The 22,189-nt window shown below is 48.2% G+C and overlaps 1 protein-coding gene across 1 annotated transcript in view; it reads right to left on the bottom strand.

The window, feature by feature from the left end:
• RNF217 (ring finger protein 217) overlaps positions 1 to 22,189 on the bottom strand; it is a 293,219-nt gene that overhangs the window by 71,120 nt on the left and 199,910 nt on the right. Inside the window, exon 3 of the mRNA XM_063917265.1 lies at positions 15,614 to 15,778. Coding sequence (XP_063773335.1) covers positions 15,614 to 15,778 — 165 coding nt within the window. The remainder of the gene's footprint in view (positions 1 to 15,613; positions 15,779 to 22,189) is intronic.

Below are 22,189 nucleotides of genomic sequence, written 5' to 3'. Positions count from 1 at the left end.
TTTGCAGTCTAAAAAGATAAACACATACTTGTTCCAATCACATGGACCACAAAGCATGATTATTCAAATGCTTATCTACTGTCTGTTAAGGATTGTGTAAGACTCCCAAATGGGGGTTCCCCAGATGCTCTGATCACATGGCAATCAGGCACTTTTTGCCTTAGGAAATGTGATACTGTAAACGTATTTTACTTTTGTCAACGAAAAGGTGTTGCTGAAACAAAAGCTTTGACCCTATTATCCTTGGTTGTTGACAGACCACATATGGAGAGCACAGAGCAGTAAGACAAAACCACAGCAGGCAATGCTGTATAAGTTACAATTACAATAGACAGGCATACTACATCATCTCACTTTTGTGCCCAGGTGGGAAGTGTTTTCCAATGATAATGGGCTATAGAAAAAGGAGTTGTAGTCACTATTGTGACACTTCAACATAAGATAGTTCAAGTTAAGTAAACTCTGGTTACAAAGCAAGCCTTTGCTGCAACTGAAATAAATGATTAAAGTCCGAGTGACCTGTCTGTAAATACTGTTCCAAACCAATCTTGCTAACAAAAGAGGAGATAGAGCTGCTCACCTATCACCTTATCCAGTTAGTAAAGCTCAGCCAAGACGTATAAGGTTGTGACATAGCTGCACTAGATAAATAGTCTTGTGACAGCATCTTGGTTGAAAGGAGACAAGCAAGCCAAGTATGTACAATCATTTGAATGCATTAGAGTAACACGGAAGGTAAATAACTAAATAGAATTACATTTAAACTGACAACTAGTTTATTCATAGCAATGCACAGGAAAGCTGTGGTGGGCTATTAGGTGTTCTTAGCCTGATTAAATTAAATCTAATCTTTAGATGAAATACTGAAGTCGCTTTCCACTGTAAAATTCCTGTAGATGTGCTTTGAGGTACTGTACAATGACCCAAATGTATTAAGCCTTAACAAGAGATAAAGTGGAGACAGATAAAGGGGTAAATGCATTACCCGTCGTTATAGGGGAGAAGCGGAATCAGCGTGCGCTATGCGCCCCTGTCCATATCGGCACTGCTATCTGTAAGATATCAGGACGATATGCTTGGCCAATGTATGAACGGACAGCATCACTGACCGTTCCGACAGCTGCATTGTTGCGATGTCCATACACTACAGAAGGACAGAGCTGTCCCCCTGGCTATGGCAGGTGCCGGCTCCGGAACTGCGCAGGGATCTTGCATGAGTAGCGAGATCCCGCTCATGCAGAGGAGCCGGCTGGGAAGGAGACAAAGGGGCAGATGTATTAAGCCTGGAGAAGTGATAAAGTGATAAGTGGAAGGTGTTACCGCACCAGCCAATCAGCTCTTAACTGTCAATTTACATATTGGAACTGATTGGCTGGTGATTTATCACCTTGCACTTATCACTGCTTTATCACTTCTGCAGGCTTAATACATCTGCCCCACTATCGGTAGTGAGGCGAAGCAAGAAGTGTTGTAGCGGCACGATGCATGCCGCTATAATACATTTACCCAAAAGAGTGATAAATGACCAATCAGCTTCCATACTGCCATGTACAGACTGTTTGAAAAATGACTGTTAGGAGCTGGTTGGCTGGTCATTTATCACTCTTTGGGGGAGATTCAAATGTTTGAAAAGTCAGTTGAGAGTCTGTTTTTTCCTATCTAATAGACAGGGAAAAAAAGACACTCAACCGACTTTTCAAACATTTGAATCTCCCCCTTTATCTGTCTCCACTTTATCTCTTGTTAAGGTTTAATACATTTGGGCCAATGTCGGTTGCAAGTGATGAAAACTTGCAATTTCTCTATATTTGAAAGTGTTGAATGTGCCAAATTTTCTAAATAGACAAATAATCTATTTGAAAGTTTCTTATATAGTTATTTAGGATCCATCCAATTCAAGTCTCCAATTAAATTTTCCAACATTTAAAACTCTGATGCACTTAGATCACAGGTTCTCAAACTCAGTCCTCACACGGACCCCACACGGTTCATATGTTTTGCAGGTCACCTGTAGATTTTTAAAATGTGACAGTTGGTGATACACAGTGCACCTGCTGGGTGACCTGGAAAACGTGAACCGTGTGGGGTCCTGAGGATCGAGTTTGAGAACCAATGATTTAGATTAAACTACAGGTCACATGGATGTCCTAATCTTATTTCCCCTGGAAGTACCACGAGTCTAATCAACCACCTGTAGGACGACAGGCATAAAAAATAAGATTTTACTCACCGGTAAATCTATTTCTCGTAGTCCGTAGTGGATGCTGGGGACTCCGTAAGGACCATGGGGAATAGACGGGCTCCGCAGGAGACTGGGCACTCTAAAGAAAGATTTAGGACTATCTGGTGTGCACTGGCTCCTCCCCCTATGACCCTCCTCCAAGCCTCAGTTAGGAACTGTGCCCGGAAGAGCTGACACAATAAGGAAGGATTTTGAATCCCGGGTAAGACTCATACCAGCCACACCAATCACACCATATAACACGTGATAGGAACCCCGGTTAACAGTATGATAACAATTGGAGCCTCTGAAGAGATGGCTAACAACAAAACCCGATTTTTGTAACAATAACTATGTACAAGTATTGCAGACAATCCGCACTTGGGATGGGCGCCCAGCATCCACTACGGACTACGAGAAATAGATTTACCGGTGAGTAAAATCTTATTTTCTCTGACGTCCTAGTGGATGCTGGGGACTCCGTAAGGACCATGGGGATTATACCAAAGCTCCCAAACGGGCGGGAGAGTGCGGATGACTCTGCAGCACCGAATGAGAGAACTCCAGGTCCTCCTCAGCCAGGGAATCAAATTTGTAGAATTTAGCAAACGTGTTTGCCCCTGACTAAGTAGCTGCTCGGCAAAGTTGTAAAGCCGAGACCCCTCGGGCAGCCGCCCAAGATGAGCCCACCTTCCTTGTGGAATGGGCTTTTATTGATTTAGGCTGCGGTAATCCTACCGCAGAATGCGCCAGCTGAATAGTGCTACAAATCCAGCGCGCAATAGACTGCTTAGAAGCAGGAGCACCCAGCTTGTTGGGTGCATACAGGATAAACAGCGAGTCAGTTTTTCTGACTCCAGCCGTCCTGGAAACATACATTTTCAGGGCCCTGACTACATCCAGCAACTTGGAATCCTCCAAGTCCCTAGTAGCCGCAGGCACCACAATAGGTTGGTTCAAGCGAAAAGCTGAGACCACCTTCGGGAGAAACTGAGGACGAGTCCTCAATTCTGCCCTATCCATCTGGAAAATCAGATAAGGGCTTTTTCAAGACAAAGCCGCCAATTCTGAAACCCGCCTGGCCGAAGCCAGGGCCAACAGTACGACCACTTTCCACGTGAGATATTTTAATTCCACAGTCTTAAGTGGTTCGAACCAATGTGATTTCAGGTATGCCAAAACCACATTGAGATCCCAAGGTGCCACTGGGGGCACAAAAGGAGGCTGAATATGCAGAACTCCTTTGACAAAAGTCTGAACTTCAGGCAGTGAAGCCAGTTCTTTCTGGAAGAAAATCGACAGAGCCGAAATCTGGACCTTGATGGACCCCAATTTGAGGCCCAACGTCACCCCTGCTTGCAGGAAGTGTAGGAATCGACCCAGTTGAAATTCCTCCTTCGGGGCCTTCATGGCCTCACACCAAGCAACATATTTCCGCCAAATGCGGTAATAATGTCTTGCGGCGACATCCTTCCTGGCTTTGATCAGGGTAGGGATGACTTCCTCTGGAATACCCTTTTCCTTTAGGATCCGGTGTTCAACCGCCATGCCGTCAAACGCAGCCGCGGTAAGTCTTGGAACAGACAGGGTCCCTGCTGCAGCAGGTCTTGTCTGAGCGGCAGAGGCCAAGGGTCCTCTGCCAGCATCTCTTGAAGTTCCGGGTACCAAGCTCTTCTTGGCCAATCCGGAACCACGAGTATGGTTTTCACTCCTCGCATTCTTATTATTCTCAGTACCTTGGGTATGAGAGGTAGAGGAGGAAACACATAAACCGACTGGTACACCCACGGTGTCACTAGAGCGTCCACAGCGATCGCCTGAGGGTCCCTTGACCTGGCGCAATATCTTTTCAACTTTTTGTTGAGGCGGGACGCCATCATGTCCACCCGTGGTCATTCCCAACGGTTTTACCCGCATTTGGAAAACTTCTGGAAGAAGTCCCCATTCTCCCGGGTGTAGGTCGCCCATCGGAGAATCCTTGTGGCTTCTGCCATCGCCATCCTGCTTCTTGAAAAAGTTGCCTGGAGCAACGAAACGCGTTAGGCCTAGACCTGTGTGGACACCTGCTGACCTGCACCTTCACCAAGCCACCCTTTACAGTCAGGACCCTGTACCCTTTTCATCTCCGTGAACCAGGATCTCTACAGGCATTGCCCTTTGCCAACCATCTCCACAGGAGAATCCATCTAATGGAACACGGAGTTCCGAGTGAACTGTGAACCAGGACCCAAACAATTGTCGCCGTTGCCATACGGACTTTGCACTATATGGGAGCCTCTGCAAACGGAACACAGATGTGGTAACCACATCCACTCGGATGAACTATTACTTATTTGGTCCATATACATGACTGTCTATTTGTTGGTCAAAAAATATGTTGATGTGTGCAAAATATATCAGTTAATGTCAGCATTTACAAATTCTAGTCCACCAGGTTCTTTGTGACATTGTGTTATAGATGTAAACACAACTGTCCTTTTTATCATATTTTACTGTTTTTTTATACAAAATAACAATTTATTATTAAATACATATTATTATTATCTTCATTTTAATTACTTATTGTGTCAAAAAAAAGCGCTGTATTCATATATATATCTTTTTCTTGCTACCTAAAGGGTTTGACTACCCCTTTCTATTCAGCGGCTAGGAAAAGCATACTCATAACAGCGCCTACATATATACTTGTTATATATACCTTTCCACCCTGCTTCTTGTGCCGCCCTGTCTGTTTACATGGGCGACCGCCGTGATATTGTCTGATTGGATCAGTACCGGCTGGTTCTGAAGCAGGGGCCTTGCTTGGCATAGGGCATTGTAAATGGCCCTTAGCTCCAGAATATTTATGTGAAGCGAAATCTCCTTGGAAATTTCTTCCCTGTGTGACTGCACCCCAGCCCCGAAGGCTGGCCTCCGTGGTCACCAGGACCCAGTCCTGTATTCCGAATCTGCGGCCCTCTAGTAGATGAGCCCTCTGCAGCCACCACAGCAGCGACAACCTGTTTCTTGCCGACAGGGTTATCCGCTGTTGTATCTGTAGATGGGACCCGGACCATTTGTCCCACAGGTCCCACTGGAACGTCCTTACGTGGAACCTTCCGAATGGAATTATGCTTCGTACGAAGCTACCATTTTTTCCAGGACTCGTGTGCTTCCACTGGAAGAAACACTCTTTTCTGGTCTGTGTCCAGAATCATTCCCAGGAACAGAAGACGTGTCGTCGGGACCAGCTGTGACTTTGGAATATTGATAATCCAGTCGTGCTGTTGTAGCACTTCCCGAGAGAGTGCTACCCCCACTACCAACTGTTCTTTGGACCTCGCCTTTATCAGGAGATCGTCCAAGTACGGGATAATAAAAACTTCCTTCTTGAAGGAGTATCATCATTTCGGCCATTACCTTGGTAAAGACCTTCGGTGCCGTGGACAACTCCAACGGCAGCGTCTGGAACGGATAGTGACAGTCCTGTACCACACATCTGAGGTACTCCTGGTGAGGAGGGTAAATGGGGACATGCAGGTACGCATCCTTGATGTCCAGGGAGACCCTGTAATCCCCCTCGTCCAGGCTCGTAATAACCGCCCTGAGCGATTCCATCTTGAACTTGAATCTTCTGATATAAAAGTTCAAGTATTTTAATTTTAAGATGGGTCTCACCGAACCGTTCTGTTTCGGTACCACAACCATTGTGGAATAGTAACCCCTTCCTTGCTGAAGGAGGGGCACCTTGACAATCACTTGTTGTGATTATAGTGTTGAATAGCCACCAACACCGCCTCCCTGGCAGAGGGAGGTGCCGGTAAGGCAGATTTTAGGAAACGGCGGGGGGAAGAACGTCTCGAACTCCAGCCTGTACCCCTGAGATACTACTTGAAGGACCCAGGGATCCAAGTGAGAGAGCACACTGGGCGCTGAAATTTCTGAGACGGGCCCCCACCGTACCCGGGTCCGCCTGAGCAGCCCCAGCGTCATGCTGTGGACTTACCGGACGCAGGGTGGACTTCTGCTCTTGGGAACTAGCTGTGTGCTGCAGCTTTTTACTCTACCTTTGCCTCTCAGCAGAAAGGATGAGCCTCTAGCCCTCTTGCTTTTCTGGGGCCGAAAGGACTGTACTTGATGATACGGTGCTTTCTTTTGTTGTGGGGTAGCCTGTGGCAAAAAAGTCGATTTCCCAGCAGTAGCTGTGGAAACGAGGTCTGAAAGACCATCCCCAAACAGTTTTACCTCCTTATAGGGCAAAACTTCCATGTGCCGATTCGAGTCGGCATCGCCTGACCATTGCCGAGTCCATAACCCCCGTCTGGCGGCAATGGACCTAGCGCTTATTTTTGATGCCAGCCGGCAAATATCCCTCTGTGCATCACGCATGTATAAGACCACGTCTTTTATATGCTCTACTGTCAGCAAAATATTGTCCCTATCCATAGTAATTTTCCGACAGGGAATCTGACCACGCAGCGGGAGCACTGCACATCCATGCCGAAGCAATGGCTGGTCGCAATATAATGCCCGAGTGTGTGACTTTATCTTTCAGGGTAACCCCCTGCTTTTTATCAGCAGGTTCCTTCAGGGCGGCCGTATCCGAAGACCGTAGTGCCACCTTTTCTGATAAGCGTGTAAGCGCTGTATCTACCCTATGGGGTGTTTCCCAACGTGACCTATCCTCTGGCGGGAAAGGGTACGCTGCCAATAACCGTTTAGAAATTATCAATTTCTTACCGGGGGAAGACCACGCTTCCTCACACACCTCATTTAATTTCTCAGATGCAGGAAAAAATAAGAATTTACTTAACGATAATTCTATTTCTCATAGTCCGTAGTGGATGCTGGGGACTCCTTAAGGACCATGGGGAATAGCGGCTCCGCAGGAGACTGGGCACATCTAAAGAAAGCTTTAGGACTATCTGGTGTGCACTGGCTCCTCACCCTATGACCCTCCTCCAAGCCTCAGTTAGGATACTGTGCCCGGACGAGCGTACACAATAAGGAAGGATTTTGAATCCCGGGTAAGACTCATACCAGCCACACCAATCACACCGTATAACCTGTGATCTGAACCCAGTTAACAGCATGATAACAGAGGAGCCTCTGAAAGATGGCTCACAACAATAATAACCCGATTTTTGTAACAATAACTATGTACAAGTATTGCAGACAATCCGCACTTGGGATGGGCGCCCAGCATCCACTACGGACTATGAGAAATAGAATTATCGGTAAGTAAATTCTTATTTTCTCTAACGTCCTAAGTGGATGCTGGGGACTCCGTAAGGACCATGGGGATTATACCAAAGCTCCCAAACGGGCGGGAGAGTGCGGATGACTCTGCAGCACCAAATGAGAGAACTCCAGGTCCTCCTCAGCCAGGATATCAATTTTGTAGAATTTTACAAACGTATTTGCTCCTGACCAAGTAGCTGCTCGGCAAAGTTGTAAAGCCGAGACCCCTCGGGCAGCCGCCCAAGATGAGCCCACCTTCCTTGTGGAGTGGGCATTTACAGATTTTTGGCTGTGGCAGGCCTGCCACAGAATGTGCAAGCTGAATTGTACTACAAATCCAACGAGCAATAGTCTGCTTAGAAGCAGGAGCACCCAGCTTGTTGGGTGCACACAGGATAAACAGCGAGTCAGATTTCCTGACTCCAGCCGTCCTGGAAACATATATTTTCAGGGCACTGACAACGTCTAGCAACTTGGAGGCCTCCAAGTCCCTAGTAGCCGCAGGCACCACCAATAGGTTGGTTCAGGTGAGACGCTGAAACCACCTTGGGGAGAAACTGAGGACGAGTCCTCAATTCCGCCCTGTCCGAATGGAAAATCAGATAAGGGCTTTTTCAGGATAAAGCCGCCAATTCTGACACGCGCCTGGCCCAGGCCAGGGCCAACAGCATGACCACTTTCCATGTGAGATATTTTAACTCCACAGATTTAAGTGGTTCAAACCAATGTGACTTTTGGAACCCAAAACTACATTGAGATCCCAAAGTGCCACTGGAGGCACAAAAGGAGGCTGTATATGCAGTACCCCTTTTACAAACGTCTGAACTTCAGGGACTGAAGCTAGTTCTTTTTGGAAGAAAATTGACAGGGCCGAAATTTGAACCTTAATGGACCCCAATTTCAGGCCCATAGACAGTCCTGTTTGCAGGAAATGTAGGAATCGACCCAGTTGAATTTCCTCCGTCGGGCCTTACTGGCCTCGCACCACGCAACATATTTGCGGTGATAATGTTTTTGCGGTTGCATCCTTCCTGGCTTTGATCAGGATAGGGATGACTTCATCCGGAATGCCTTTTTTCCTTCAGGATCCGGCGTTCAACCGCCATGCCGTCAAACGCAGCCGCGGTAAGTCTTGGAACAGACAGGGTCCTTGCTGGAGCAGGTCCCTTCTTAGGGGTAGAGGCCTTGGATACTCCGTGAGCATCTCTTGAAGTTCCGGTTACCAAGTCCTTCTTGGCCAATCCGGAACCACGAATATAGTGCTTACTCCTCTCCATCTTATCAATCTCAGTACCTTGGGTATGAGAGGCAGAGCACATACCCTGACTGGTACACCCACGGTGTTACCAGAGCGTCTACAGCTTATTGCCTGAGGGTCCCTGGACCTGGCGCAATACCCGTCGAGTTTTTAATCATGTGGAAGACTTCTGGGTGAAGTCCCCACTCTCCCGGGTGGAGGTCGTGCTGAGGAAGTCTGCTTCCCAGTTGTCCACTCCCGGAATTAATACTGCTGACAGTGCTATCACATGATTTTCCGCCCAGCGAAGAATCCTTGCAGCTTCTGCCATTGCCCTCCTGCTTCTTGTGCCACCCTGTCTGTTTACGTGGGTGACTGCCGTGATGTTGTCCGACTGGATCAACACCGGCTGACCTTGAAGCAGAGGTCTTGCTAAGCTTAGAGCATTGTAAATGTCCCTTAGCTTCAGGATATTTATGTGAAGTGATGTCTCCAGGCTTGACCATAAGCCCTGGATATTCCTTCCCTGTGTGACTGCTCCCCAGCCTCGCAGGCTGGCATCCGTGGTCACCAGGACCCAGTCCTGAATGCCTAATCTGCGGCCCTCTAGAAGATGAGCACTCTGCAACCACCACAGGAGGGACACCCTTGTCCTTGGTGACAGGGTTATCCGCTGATGCATCTGAAGATGCGATCCGGACCATTTGTCCAGCAGGTCCCACTGGAAAGTTCTTGCGTGGAATCTGCCGAATGGGATTGCTTCGTAGGAAGCCACCATTTTACCCAGAACCCTTGTGCATTGATGCACTGAGACTTGGCTCGGTTTTAGGAGGTTCCTGACTAGCTCGGATAACTCCCTGGCTTTCTCCTCCGGGAGAAACACCTTTTTCTGGACTGTGTCCAGGATCATCCCTAGGAACAGAAGACACGTCGTCGGAACCAGGTGCGATTTTGGAATATTGAGAATCCAATCGTGCTGCCGCAACACTACTTGAGATAGTGCTACACCGACCTCCAACTGTTCCCTGAATCTTACCCTTATCAGGGAATTGTCCAAGGAAGGGATAACTAAAATTCACTTCCTTCGAAGGAATATCATCATTTCGGCCATTACCTTGGTAAAGACCCGGGGTGCCGTGTACCATCCATACGGCAGCGTCTGAACTGATAGTGACAGTTCTGTACCATAAACCTGAGGTACCCTTGGTGAGAAGGGTAAATTTTGACATGAAGGTAAGCATCCTTGATGTCCCGAGACATCATGTAGTCCCCTTCTTCCAGGTTCGCAATCACTGCTCTGAGTGACTCAATCTTGAATTTGAACCTCTGTACGTAAGTGTTCAAAGATTTTAGATTTAGAATCGGTCTCACCGAGCCGTCCGGCTTCGGTACCACAACAGTGTGGAATAATACCCCGTTCCCTGTTGCAGGAGGGGTATCTTGATTATCACCTGCTGGGAATACAGCTTGTGAATGGCTTCCAAAACTGTCTCCCTGTCAGAAGGAGACATCGGTAAAGCCGACTTTAGGAAACGGCGAGGGGGAGACGTCTCGAATTCTAATTTGTACCCCTGAGATATCACCTGAAGGATCCAGGGGTCTACTTGCGAGTGAGCCCACTGCGCGCTAAAATTCATTGAGACGGGCCCCCCACCGTGCCTGATTCGGCTTGTAAAGCCCCAGCGTATACTGAGGGCTTGGCAGAGGCGGGAGAGGGTTTCTGTTCCTGGGAACTGGCTGATTTCTGCAGCCTTTTTCCTCTCCCTCTGTCACGGGGCAGAAATGAGGAACCTTTTACCCGCTTGACCACGAAAAGACTGCGCCTGATAATACGGCGTCTTCTCATGTTGAGAGGCGACCTGGGGTACAAACGTGGAATTCCCAGCTGTTGCCGTGGCCACCAGGTCTGAAAGACCGACCCCAAATAACTCCTCCCTTAATAAAGCAATACTTCCAAATGCCGTTTGGAATACGCATCACCTGACCACTGACGTGTCCATAACCCTCTACTGGTAGAAATGGACAACGCGCTTAGACTTGATGCCAGTCGGCAAATATTCCGCTGTGCATCACGCATATATAAAAATGCATCTTTTAAATGCTCTATAGGCAAAAATATACTGTCCCTATCTAGGGTATCAATATTTTCAGTCAGGGAATCCGACCACGCCAACCCAGCACTGCACATCCAGGCTGAGGCGATTGCTGGTCGCAGTATAACACCAGTATGTGTGTAAATACCTTTTAGGATACCCTCCTGCTTTCTATCAGCAGGATCCTTAAGGGCGGCCATCTCAGGCGAAGGTAGAGCCCTTACAAGCGTGTGAGCGCTTTATCCCCCCTAGGAGGTGTTTCCCAACGCACCCTAACCTCTGGCGGGAAAGGATATAATGCCAATAACATTTTAGAAATTATCCGTTGTTATCGGGGGAAACCCACGCATCATCACACACCTCATTTAATTTCTCAGATTCAGGAAAACTACAGGTAGTTTTTCCTCACCGAACATAATACCCCTTTTTTGGTGGTACTCGTATTATCAGAAATGTGTAAAACATTTTTCATTGCCTCAATCATGTAACGTGTGGCCCTACTGGAAGTCACATTAGTCTCTTCACCGTCGACACTGGAGTCAGTATCCGTGTCGGCGTCTATATCTGCCATCTGAGGTAACGGGCGCTTTAGAGCCCCTGACGGCCTATGAGACGTCTGGACAGGCACATGCTGAGTAGCCGGCTGTCTCATGTCAACCACTGTCTTTTATACAGAGCTGACACTGTCACGTAATTCCTTCCAACAGTTCATCCACTCAGGTGTCGACCCCCTAGGGGGTGACATCACTATTACAGGCAATCTGCTCCGTCTCCACATCATTTTTCTCCTCATACATGTCGACACAAAAGTACCGACATACAGCACACACACAGGGAATGCTCTGATAGAGGACAGGACCCCACTAGCCCTTTGGGGAGACAGAGGGAGAGTTTGCCAGCACACACCAGAGCGCTATATATATATACAGGGATAACCTTATATAAGTGTTTTTTCCCCTTATAGCTGCTGTATAGTTAATACTGCGCCTAATTAGTGCCCCCCTCTCTTTTTTTAACCCTTTCTGTAGTGTAGTGACTGCAGGGGAGAGACAGGGAGCTTCCCTCCAACGGAGCTGTGAGGGAAAATGGCGCCAGTGTGCTGAGGAGATAGGCTCCGCCCCTTTTTCGCGGACTTTTCTCCTGCTTTTTTATGGATTCTGGCAGGGGTTAAATGCATCCATATAGCCCAGGAGCTATATGTGATGCATTTTTTTTGCCATCCAAGGTGTTTTTATTGCGTCTCAGGGCGCCCCCCCCCCCAGCGCCCTGCACCCTCAGTGACCGAAGTGTGAAGTGTGCTGAGAGCAATGGCGCACAGCTGCAGTGCTTTGCGCTACCTTGTTGAAGACAGGACGTCTTCTGCCGCCGATTTTCCGGACCTCTTCTGCCTTCTGGCTCTGTAAGGGGGCCGGCGGCGCGGCTCTGGGACCCATCCAAGCTGGGCCTGTGATCGTCCCTTTGGAGCTAATGTCCAGTAGCCTAAGAAGCCCAATCCACTCTGCACGCAGGTGAGTTCGCTTCTTCTCCCCTTAGTCCCTCGATGCAGTGAGCCTGTTGCCAGCAGGTCTCACTGAAAATAAAAAACCTAATCTAAAACTTTCACTAAGAAACTCAGGAGAGCCCCTAGTGTGCACCCTTCTCGTTCGGGCACAGAGATCTAACTGAGGCTTGGAGGAGGGTCATAGGGGGAGGAGCCAGTGCACACCAGATAGTCCTAAAGCTTTCTTTAGATGTGCCCAGTCTCCTGCGGAGCCGCTATTCCCCATGGTCCTTACGGAGTCCCCAGCATCCACTTAGGACGTTAGAGAAACTACTGGTAGTTTTCTCTCACCAAACATAATACCCTTTTATGTGGTACCTGGGGTATTATCATAAATGTGATAATTGACACTTTCACGTAATCCTTCCATAAGTCCAACCACACCGGTGTCGATCCCGCAGGGGGTGACATCACATTTACAGGCATCCGCTCCGCCTCCACATCATTATCCTCCTCATACATGTCGACACAGCCGTACCGACACACAGCACACACACAGGGAATGCTCCGACAGAGGACAGGACCCCACAAAGCCCTTTGGGGAGACAGAGGGAGAGTATGCCAGCACACACCAGGGCGCTATATATCACAGGGATATCACATATAAGAGTGTTTTCCCTTATAGCTGCCTATATATATTGTATACTGCGCCTAAATTGTGCCCCCCCTCTCTTTTTAACCCTTTCTGTAGTATTGACTGCAGGGGAGAGCCAGGGAGCTTCCCTCCAACGGAGCTGTGAGGGAAAAATGGCGCCAGTGTGCTGAAGGAGATAGCTCCGCCCCTTTTTCGCGGACTTTCTCCCGCATTTTTATGGATTCTGGCAGGGGTTAAAAAGCACCTATATAGCCTCTGGGGCTATATATGGTGCCAGTTTGCCAGCCAAGGTGTCAGTATTGCTGCTCAGGGCGCCCCCCCCCCCCCCCCAGCGCCCTGCACCCATCAGTGACCGAAGTGTGTGGTGTGCATGAGGAGCAATGGCGCACAGCTGCAGTGCTGTGCGCTACCTTGGAGAAGACAGAAGTCTTCAGCCGCCGATTTTCCGGACCACCTTCTTGCTTCTGGCTCTGTAAGGGGGACGGCGGCGTGGCTCCGGGAACGGACGACGAGGTCGGGTCCTGTGTTCGATCCCTCTGGAGCTAATGGTGTCCAGTAGCCTAAGAAGCCCAAGCTGCCACCACTTAGGTAGGTTCGCTTCTTCTCCCCTTAGTCCCTCGATGCAGTGAGCCTGTTGCCAGCAGGTCTCACTGAAAATAAAAAACCTAACAAACACTTTCTTCCTAGGAGCTCAGGAGAGCCCCTAGTGTGCATCCAGCTCAGCCGGGCACAGAAATCTAACTGAGGCTTGGAGGAGGGTCATAGGGGGAGGAGCCAGTGCACACCAGATAGTCCTAAATCTTTCTTTAGAGTGCCCAGTCTCCTGCGGAGCCCGTCTATTCCCCATGGTCCTTACGGAGTCCCCAGCATCCACTAGGACGTCAGAGAAATTATCAATTACTCTTCAACGTTAGGGACATGATGGCTGTGACTGAAACCCTTCACACACTATTCAGTTAATTGGGGTGATCTGCCAGATAATTGGATAGTGTGTATGCAGTAGCATTAGTTTTAACGCTCCGGCAATGGTCTGATTGAGATCTGGTATGAAGACCTCACTATCTCGTTCCCGACCTCCAGATCCCATCTGAAGAGAGTACACACTAAGCTAGAAATTGGTCAGTGTGTATGGGCGCACACTGATCTGATAATCGCTGTCAGATAGGAACGTTTATCAGCATAAGCGTGTGTACTCAGCATAAGCAGAGGCGACAGGGACAGGAGAAAGGGGAGACTGGGACAGGAGACAGGACCAGCATAGAGGTGACAGGGACAGGAGAGAAGGGAGACAGGGCCAGGCTTAGTAAAAGACCCTGTGAGCGGTGACAGCAGCAGACGTTCTGAGCAGTTACCCGAGACTGTGCTACACTAGCAACAGGACACTCAGCTACTCCCCAGCCCTGCACCCCGTGCCGGTCCCCATCCCATACCTCCGCTCCCCGTGAACTTTTCTCGGTCATCATCGCTCCATACGCTGCTATCTCTTGTTTCCATGCAGCTGACTCTTGCTTGGCCACAGCAGCAGCAACAGAAGCCGGGAGTCGGAAGGGGGCGGAACGTGCAGGCGGGCAGCTCCAGTGCTGCTCGGCTATCTGTATGTGGCGGTGCGAGGAAGAGCCGATGTACCCCACCACTGGCAGTGCTGTAGCTAGCGGTGGTGGTGTCAGGAGAACAGGGCTGAGTCTTGATAGTGCAGCGTGGCCCGTAACTAGTCCCTGGGCTCGCTGTACACACTGCCAGCCTCTGCAAATGCTGCTCTCCACTCGGCGGCTCCTCTTATCTATTACAGCAGGAACGGGCACGGAACTGCCTGGGGACAATGAAGGAAGTTGTCTCCAGCAGTTCCGCCCCCGGTAGGGACATTGATGCAGGTGGTTTTGTGTTTCGTTAATACTGAATACAGTCTGCTGGTAACATTAAAACTGCATGTGAAATGCTGCCTGCATTTGACTTTCAATTGATAAAAATAAGCTACACTAGAATTTGGAGTTTGCATTCAAGAACTTAAAAAGGTTTATATACTATAGATTGTAAGTTTGCAAGCATGGCCTACTTACTATGCCCCTTTGTTAACACCCAGTCCTGTTTTATTAATGTGTTTATTCTCAAGTATAGAGACCTGTGGGGTATACTGGTGTTAGATAAATGCAAATACAAAATAATATTAAAGCATGGTACTCTACTCATGTGTCCTCTTACATCTATGCTATAAGTCGCGTTACACATAATGCCTTAGTGCAGCGTGACTCGGTAGTGCCAAGCATCTTTTTTTGTGTTTTTGTTTTTTTTTAACGAAAATGCTTCTTAGATTCAATGTAATGCAATAGGATGCATGAGCAGCTTCTGCTGATTAAAATGATATGCAGCATGTATTCTGTGTGACTGCATTTGCATACAAAATGCTCTGCTACAGTGTTTTCCTGGAGAACACTAACGTGGAGTATCAGATATAGATACAGCCGCTATTACACACAGAATACAGGCATGCTGCATATCATTTTAATCAGTATTACATTGAGTCTAAGAAGCATTTCCGCAGAAAACTCAGAGTTCCACCACGTCATGGCACGACTTGAAGGGCTGTTTAGCGTGACTGCAGCAAGGATGTAAGAAGACACATCTGTACATGGGATCTCTACAGATGGAGTAGAACATGTCATCCACATGAGCTGGGTGCAGCTTTCCAGTATTTGTAATCAGAACTTACCTTGCATCTTGGACACTTCTGGGCATTTCTTTGTCCATGTTCAATCTCATTGGCCCAGTGCCGCAGAAGCTTGTCTCCTTTCTTGTACTCTCTACAGTTAACGCCTTCATGCCAGGGAGAATGGCACTTAAAACACCATACAAATTGGCAAGACGGGCACTGAATCTACCAGCAGCAAAGACAGAAAAAAAACGAACATACATTTTAGTGTCATTTTAATCTGAGTGAAAATGAGCACCATATATGATACGTTAAGAAACAGAAGTCTAATTAAATAGTTATCTTACAGACTGATAATAACAGTTTGTCAATAACACAATCACTGTCTCACTGCAAAGATTCAGTAGAATACAGTTTAGATAGCTGCCCACATAACTACTAGATGTGTGTATAATTTGGATGACACCATATGGCAAAAATAAGTGGATACAGCGGTTAGGTGGTGGGCAGAAAAAATAGATTAAGATGGTGTTGATGTTCTCTGTACAGGGTAAGCAAGACAATGTTGGTATTTCCTTCTATTGTCAATTCCAATGATATTCTGATTATCTTGATCAATCTTTGGGCCCGCAATACATCCCAGTAGCCCGCCATATGATCAAAATCTACCAAATGAGCAAAAAAAAAAAAAACATACCTATGTACTGATAGCTTAAAGCTGGCAAAACATGCTACACATGTTATTGATTAGAGAGCCAATCGATCACTAATGAGATGTTTACATCAACAGAGGTCAGACGATGATTGCAGTTTGTGTGTGTGTGCGCGCGATCATGTTAAAACAGGCCCCACCATAATAAGATACTTTATAACATGACTGAATGGCAAATATAATAGTAATAATAAGATTTTACTTACCGGTAAATCTATTTCTCGTAGTCCGTAGAGGATGCTGGGGACTCCGTAAGGACCATGGAGATAGACGGGCTCCGCAGGAGACATGGGCACTTTAAGAAAGAATTTAGTTCCTGGTGCGCACTGGCTCCTCACTCTATGCCCCTCCTCCAGACCTCAGTTAGAGAAACTGTGCCCAGAGGAGATGGACAGTACGAGGAAAGGATTGTGTTAATCCAAGGGCAAGATTCATACCAGCCACACCAATCACACCGTATAACTTGTGATAACTACCCAGTCAACAGTATGAAAACAACATATCATCAGTTCAAGACTGATGCAACTATAACATAACCCTTATTGAAGCAATAACTATATACAAGTATTGCAGAAGAAGTCCGCACTTGGGACGGGCGCCCAGCATCCTCTACGGACTACGAGAAATAGATTTACCGGTAAGTAAAATCTTATTTTCTCTAACGTCCTAGAGGATGCTGGGGACTCCGTAAGGACCATGGGGATTATACCAAAGCTCCCAAACGGGCGGGAGAGTGCGGATGACTCTGCAGCACCGATTGAGCAAACATGAGGTCCTCCTCAGCCAGGGTATCAAACTTGTAGAATTTTGCAAAAGTGTTTGAACCCGACCAAGTAGCAGCTCGACACAGCTGTAGTGCCGAGACCCCCCGGGCAGCCGCCCAAGAAGAGCCCACCTTCCTAGTGGAATGGGCCTTGACCGATTTTGGTAACGGCAAACCAGCCGTTGAATGCGCTTGCTGAATCGTGTTACAAATCCAGCGAGCAATAGTTTGCTTTGAAGCAGGGGCACCAATCTTGTTGGATGCATATAGGACAAACAGCGCTTCAGTTTTCCTGACTCTAGCCGTTCTGGCTACGTCAATTTTCAAAGCCCTGACCACATCAAGTAACTCGGAATCCTCCAAGTCACGTGTAGCCACAGGCACCACAATAGGTTGGTTCATATGAAAAGATGAAACCACTTTTGGCAGAAATTGCGAACGGGTCCGCAATTCTGCTCTATCCAAATGGAAAACCAAATAGGGGCTTTTATGTGACGAAGCCGCTAATTCAGACACTCGCCTAGCCGAAGCCAAGGCTAATAACATGACCACCTTCCACGTGAGATATTTCAACCCCACCGTTTTAAGTGGTTCAAACCAGTGTGACTTTAGGAAACTTAACACCACGTTAAGATCCCAAGGTGCCACCGGAGGCACAAAAGGAGGCTGAATATGCAGCACTCCCTTTACAAAAGTCTGAACTTCTGGGAGAGAAGCCAATTCTTTTTGAAAGAAAATGGATAGGGCCGAAATCTGGAACTTAATGGAACCTAATTTAAGGCCCAAATTCACTCCAGTTTGTAGGAAGTGAAGGAAACGGCCCAGATGGAATTCTTCCGTAAAAGCATTCTTGGTCTCACACCAAGAAACATATTTTCGCCATATACGGTGATAATGTTTTGCTGTTACTTCCTTCCTAGCCTTTATCAGCGTAGGGATAACCTCAACCGGAATGCCTTTTTCTGCTAGGATCCGGTGTTCAACCGCCATGCCGTCAAACGCAGCCGCGTTAAGTCTTGGAACAGACAGGGTCCCTGTTGCAACAGGTCCTGTCTTAGAGGAAGAGGCCACTGATCTTCTGTGAGCAGTTCCTGCAGATCTGGATACCAGGTCCGTATTGGCCAATCTGGAACAATGAGGATTGTTCTCACTCCTTTTCTTCTTCTTATCCTCAACACCTTTGGCATGAGAGGAAGAGGAGGAAATACATAGACTGACCGGAACACCCACGGTGTCACTAGGGCCTCTACCGCTACTGCCTGAGGGTCTCTTGACCTGGTGCAATACCTCTGTAGCTTTTTGTTGAGGCGGGACGCCATCATGTCTATCTGTGGCAGTTCCCACCGACTCACAATCTGTGCGAAGACTTCTGGATGAAGTCCCCACTCTCCCGGGTGTAGGTCGTATCTGCTGAGGAAGTCTGCTTCCCAGTTGTCCCCTCCCGGAATGAACACTGCTGACAGTGCGCTTACGAATTCTGGTGGCTTCCGCCGCGAAGAATTCTGGTGGCTTCCGCCATTGCCACTCTGCTCCTTTTGCCGCCTTGGCGGTTTACATGAGCCACTGCGGTGATGTTGTCTGACTGGATCAGAACTGGTTGGTCGCGAAGTAAGGTCTCCGCTTGACGTAGGGCGTTGTATATGGCCCTTAGCTCCAGGATGTTGATGTGAAGACAAGTCTCTTGACTTGAACAAAGACCCTGGAAATTTCTTCCCTGTGTGACTGCTCCCCAACCTCGGAGGCTTGCGTCCGTGGTCACCAGGATCCAGTCCTGAATGCCGAATCTGCGGCCCTCGAGAAGGTGAGCACTCTGCAGCCACCACAGTAGTGACACCCTGGCCCTGGGGGATAGGGTGATCAACCGATGCATCTGAACATGTGACCCGGACCACTTGTCCAGTAGGTCCCATTGGAAAGTCCTCGCATGGAACCTGCCGAAGGGAATGGCCTCGAATGACGCCACCATCTTTCCCAGAACTCGAGTGCAATGATGCACTGACACCTGTTTTGGTTTCAATAGGTTCTTGACCAGAGTCATGAGTTCCTGGGCCTTCTCTATCGGGAGATAAACCCTCTTCTGGTCCGTGTCCAGAATCATGCCCAAGAAGGGTAGACGAGTCGTAGGAACCAACTGCGACTTTGGAATATTGAGAATCCAGCCGTGTTGCTGTAACACTTTCAGTGAAAGAGATACGCTGTTCAGCAACTGCTCTCTTGATCTCGCTTTTATGAGGAGATCGTCCAAATACGGGATAATTGTGACACCTTGCTTCCGCAGGAGCACCATCATTTCCGCCATTACCTTGGTGAAAATCCTCGGGGCCGTTGAGAGACCAAACGGCAACGTCTGAAATTGGTAATGACAATTCTGTACCGCAAATCTTAGGTACGCCTGATGAGGTGGATAAATGGGGACATGAAGGTACGCATCCTTTATGTCCAGTGACACCATAAAATCCCCCCTTCCAGGCTTGCGATGACCGCTCTTAGCGATTCCATCTTGAACTTGAACCTTTTCAAGTATAGGTTCAGAGATTTTAAATTCAATATGGGTCTGACCGAACCGTCCGGTCGAATAATAACCCCTTCCCTGTTGAAGGAGGGGAACCTTGACCACCACCTGCTGAAGATACAATTTTTGTATTGCGTTTAACACTATTTCCCTCTCTTGGGGGGAAGATGGTAGGGCCGATTTGAAATACCAGTGAGGAGGCACCTCTTTGAATTCCAGCTTGTAACCCTGAGACACAATTTCTATTGCCCAAGGATCCACCTGGGAGTGAACCCACATGTGGCTGAAATTCCGAAGACGTGCCCCCACCGGGCCCGACTCCGCCAGTGGAGCCCCAGCATCATGCGGTGGATTTTGCAGAGGACGGTGAGGTCTTCTGTTCCTGGGAACTAGCGGTGTTGTGCAGCTTCTTTCCTCTGCCCCTACCTCTGTCAAGAAAGGACGCACCTCGGACTTTCTGGTTTCTTTGTGAACGAAAGGACTGCATTTGATAATGCGGTGCTCTCTTAGGCTGTGAGGGAACATAAGGCAAAAAATTTGACTTTCCAGCTGTAGCTGTGGAGACCAGGTCCGAGAGACCTTCCCCGAACAATTCCTCACCCCTGTAAGGTAAAACCTCCATATGCCTTTTTGAGTCGGCATCACCTGTCCATTGCCGAGTCCACAGGACCCTTCTGGCAGAAATCGACATAGCGTTTATTCTAGAACCCAGTAGACTAATGTCTCTCTGAGCATCTCTCATATATAAGACAGCGTCTTTTATATGCCCCAGGGTCAATAATACAGTATCCTTATCTAGGGTATCCAATTCCTCAGATAAGGTATCCGTCCATGCCGCTACAGCACTACACACCCAGGCCGACGCAATTGCCGGTCTTAGTAAGGTACCTGAATGTGTATAAAGGGACTTCAGGGTAACCTCCTGTTTGCGGTCAGCAGCATCTTTGAGGGAAGCCGTATCCTGAGACGGCAGGGCTACCTTTTTGGATCAGCGTGTTAAAGCTTTGTCCACCCTAGGGGAGGATTCCCATCGTAGCCTATCCGTTGGCGGGAAAAGATAAGAATCCGTTTGGAAATCTGCATTTTCTTATCTGGAGATTCCCAAGCTTTTTCACATAACTCATTCAGTTCGTGTGAGGGTGGAAAAGTTACCTCAGGCTTCTTTCCCTTATACATATACACCCTCGTGTCAGGGACAGGGGTTTCCTCTGTGATGTGCAAAACATCCTTAATTGCTATAATCATATATCGAAGGGATTTAGCCAATTTTGGCTGTAACTTTGCATCATCGTAATCGACACTGGAGTCAGAATCCATGTCGGTATCTGTGTCAACAATTTGGGATAGTGGGCGCTTATGAGACCCTGACGGTCCCTGCGACAGAGGGTCAGACACGGGTTGAGACCCTGACTGTCCCAATGCATCAGCCTTGTCAAATCTTTTATGCAAGGAATTAACATTATCATTTAAAACCTTCCACATATCCATCCAATCAGGTGTCGGCGCCGTCGGCGGAGACACCACAATTATTTGCTCCCGCTCCTCTCCCACATAGCCTTCCTCATCAGACATGTCGACACAAGCGTACCGACACACCACACAGGGAATGTCCTTTCTGAAGACAGTTCCCCCACAAGGCCCTTTGGAGAGACAGATAGAGAGTATGCCAGCACACACCCCAGCGCTATAATATCCCAGGAATAACACAGTAACTTAATGTTAACCCAGTAGCTGCTGTATGTATAGTTTTTGCGCCTAATTATGTGCCCCCCCCCCCTCTCTTTTCAACCCTCTTCTACCATGTATCAGCAGGGGAGAGTCCGGGTAGCTTCCTCTCAGCGGAGCTGTGGAGAAAAAATTTCGCTGGTGAGTGCTGAGGGAGAAGCCCCGCCCCCTCGACGGCGGGCTTCTGACCCGCTTATACAGTAATTTTGGCGGGGGCTCATACATACAGTGCCCAGCTGTATATATGTGTACTTTTGCCAACATGAGGTCCCAAATGCTGCCCAGGGCGCCCCCCCCTGCGCCCTTACAGTGACCGGAGTATGTGAGGTGTGTGGAGCAATGGCGCACAGCTGCAGTGCTGTGCATTACCTCGAGTGAAGATCATGAAGTCTTCTTTTCTTCGCATACTCACCCGGCTTCTATCTTCCGGCTCTGCGAGGGGGGCGGCGGCGCGGCTCTGGGACGGACGGCGAGGGTGAGATCCTGCGTACCAATCCCTCTGGAGCTAATGGTGTACAGTAGCCTAAGAAGCAGGACCTAGCTTCAGAGAGTAGGGCTGCTTCTCTCCCCTCAGTCCCTCGATGCAGGGAGTCTGTTGCCAGCAGAGCTCCCTGAAAATAAAAAACCTAACAAAATACTTTCTATCAGTAAACTCAGGAGAGCTCACTGAAAAGCACCCAGCTCCTCTGGGCACAGTATTAAACTGAGGTCTGGAGGAGGGGCATAGAGGGAGGAGCCAGTGCACACCAGGAACTAAATTCTTTCTTAAAGTGCCCATGTCTCCTGCGGAGCCCGTCTATCCCCATGGTCCTTACGGAGTTCCCAGCATCCTCTAGGACGTTAGAGAAAATTTAATTTGTGTTGAACAGGGTATCAATGCAAATCTATTGCCTCCTGTACAACACGTGACACAATGGCAAAACA

This window comes from Pseudophryne corroboree, chromosome 4 (genome assembly GCF_028390025.1).
Source record: "Pseudophryne corroboree isolate aPseCor3 chromosome 4, aPseCor3.hap2, whole genome shotgun sequence".
In the NCBI taxonomy this organism is placed as follows: Eukaryota; Metazoa; Chordata; class Amphibia; order Anura; family Myobatrachidae; genus Pseudophryne; species Pseudophryne corroboree.
The sequence above is the reverse complement of the archived record's forward strand: the minus strand, read 5'-3'. Positions and strand labels throughout refer to the sequence as shown.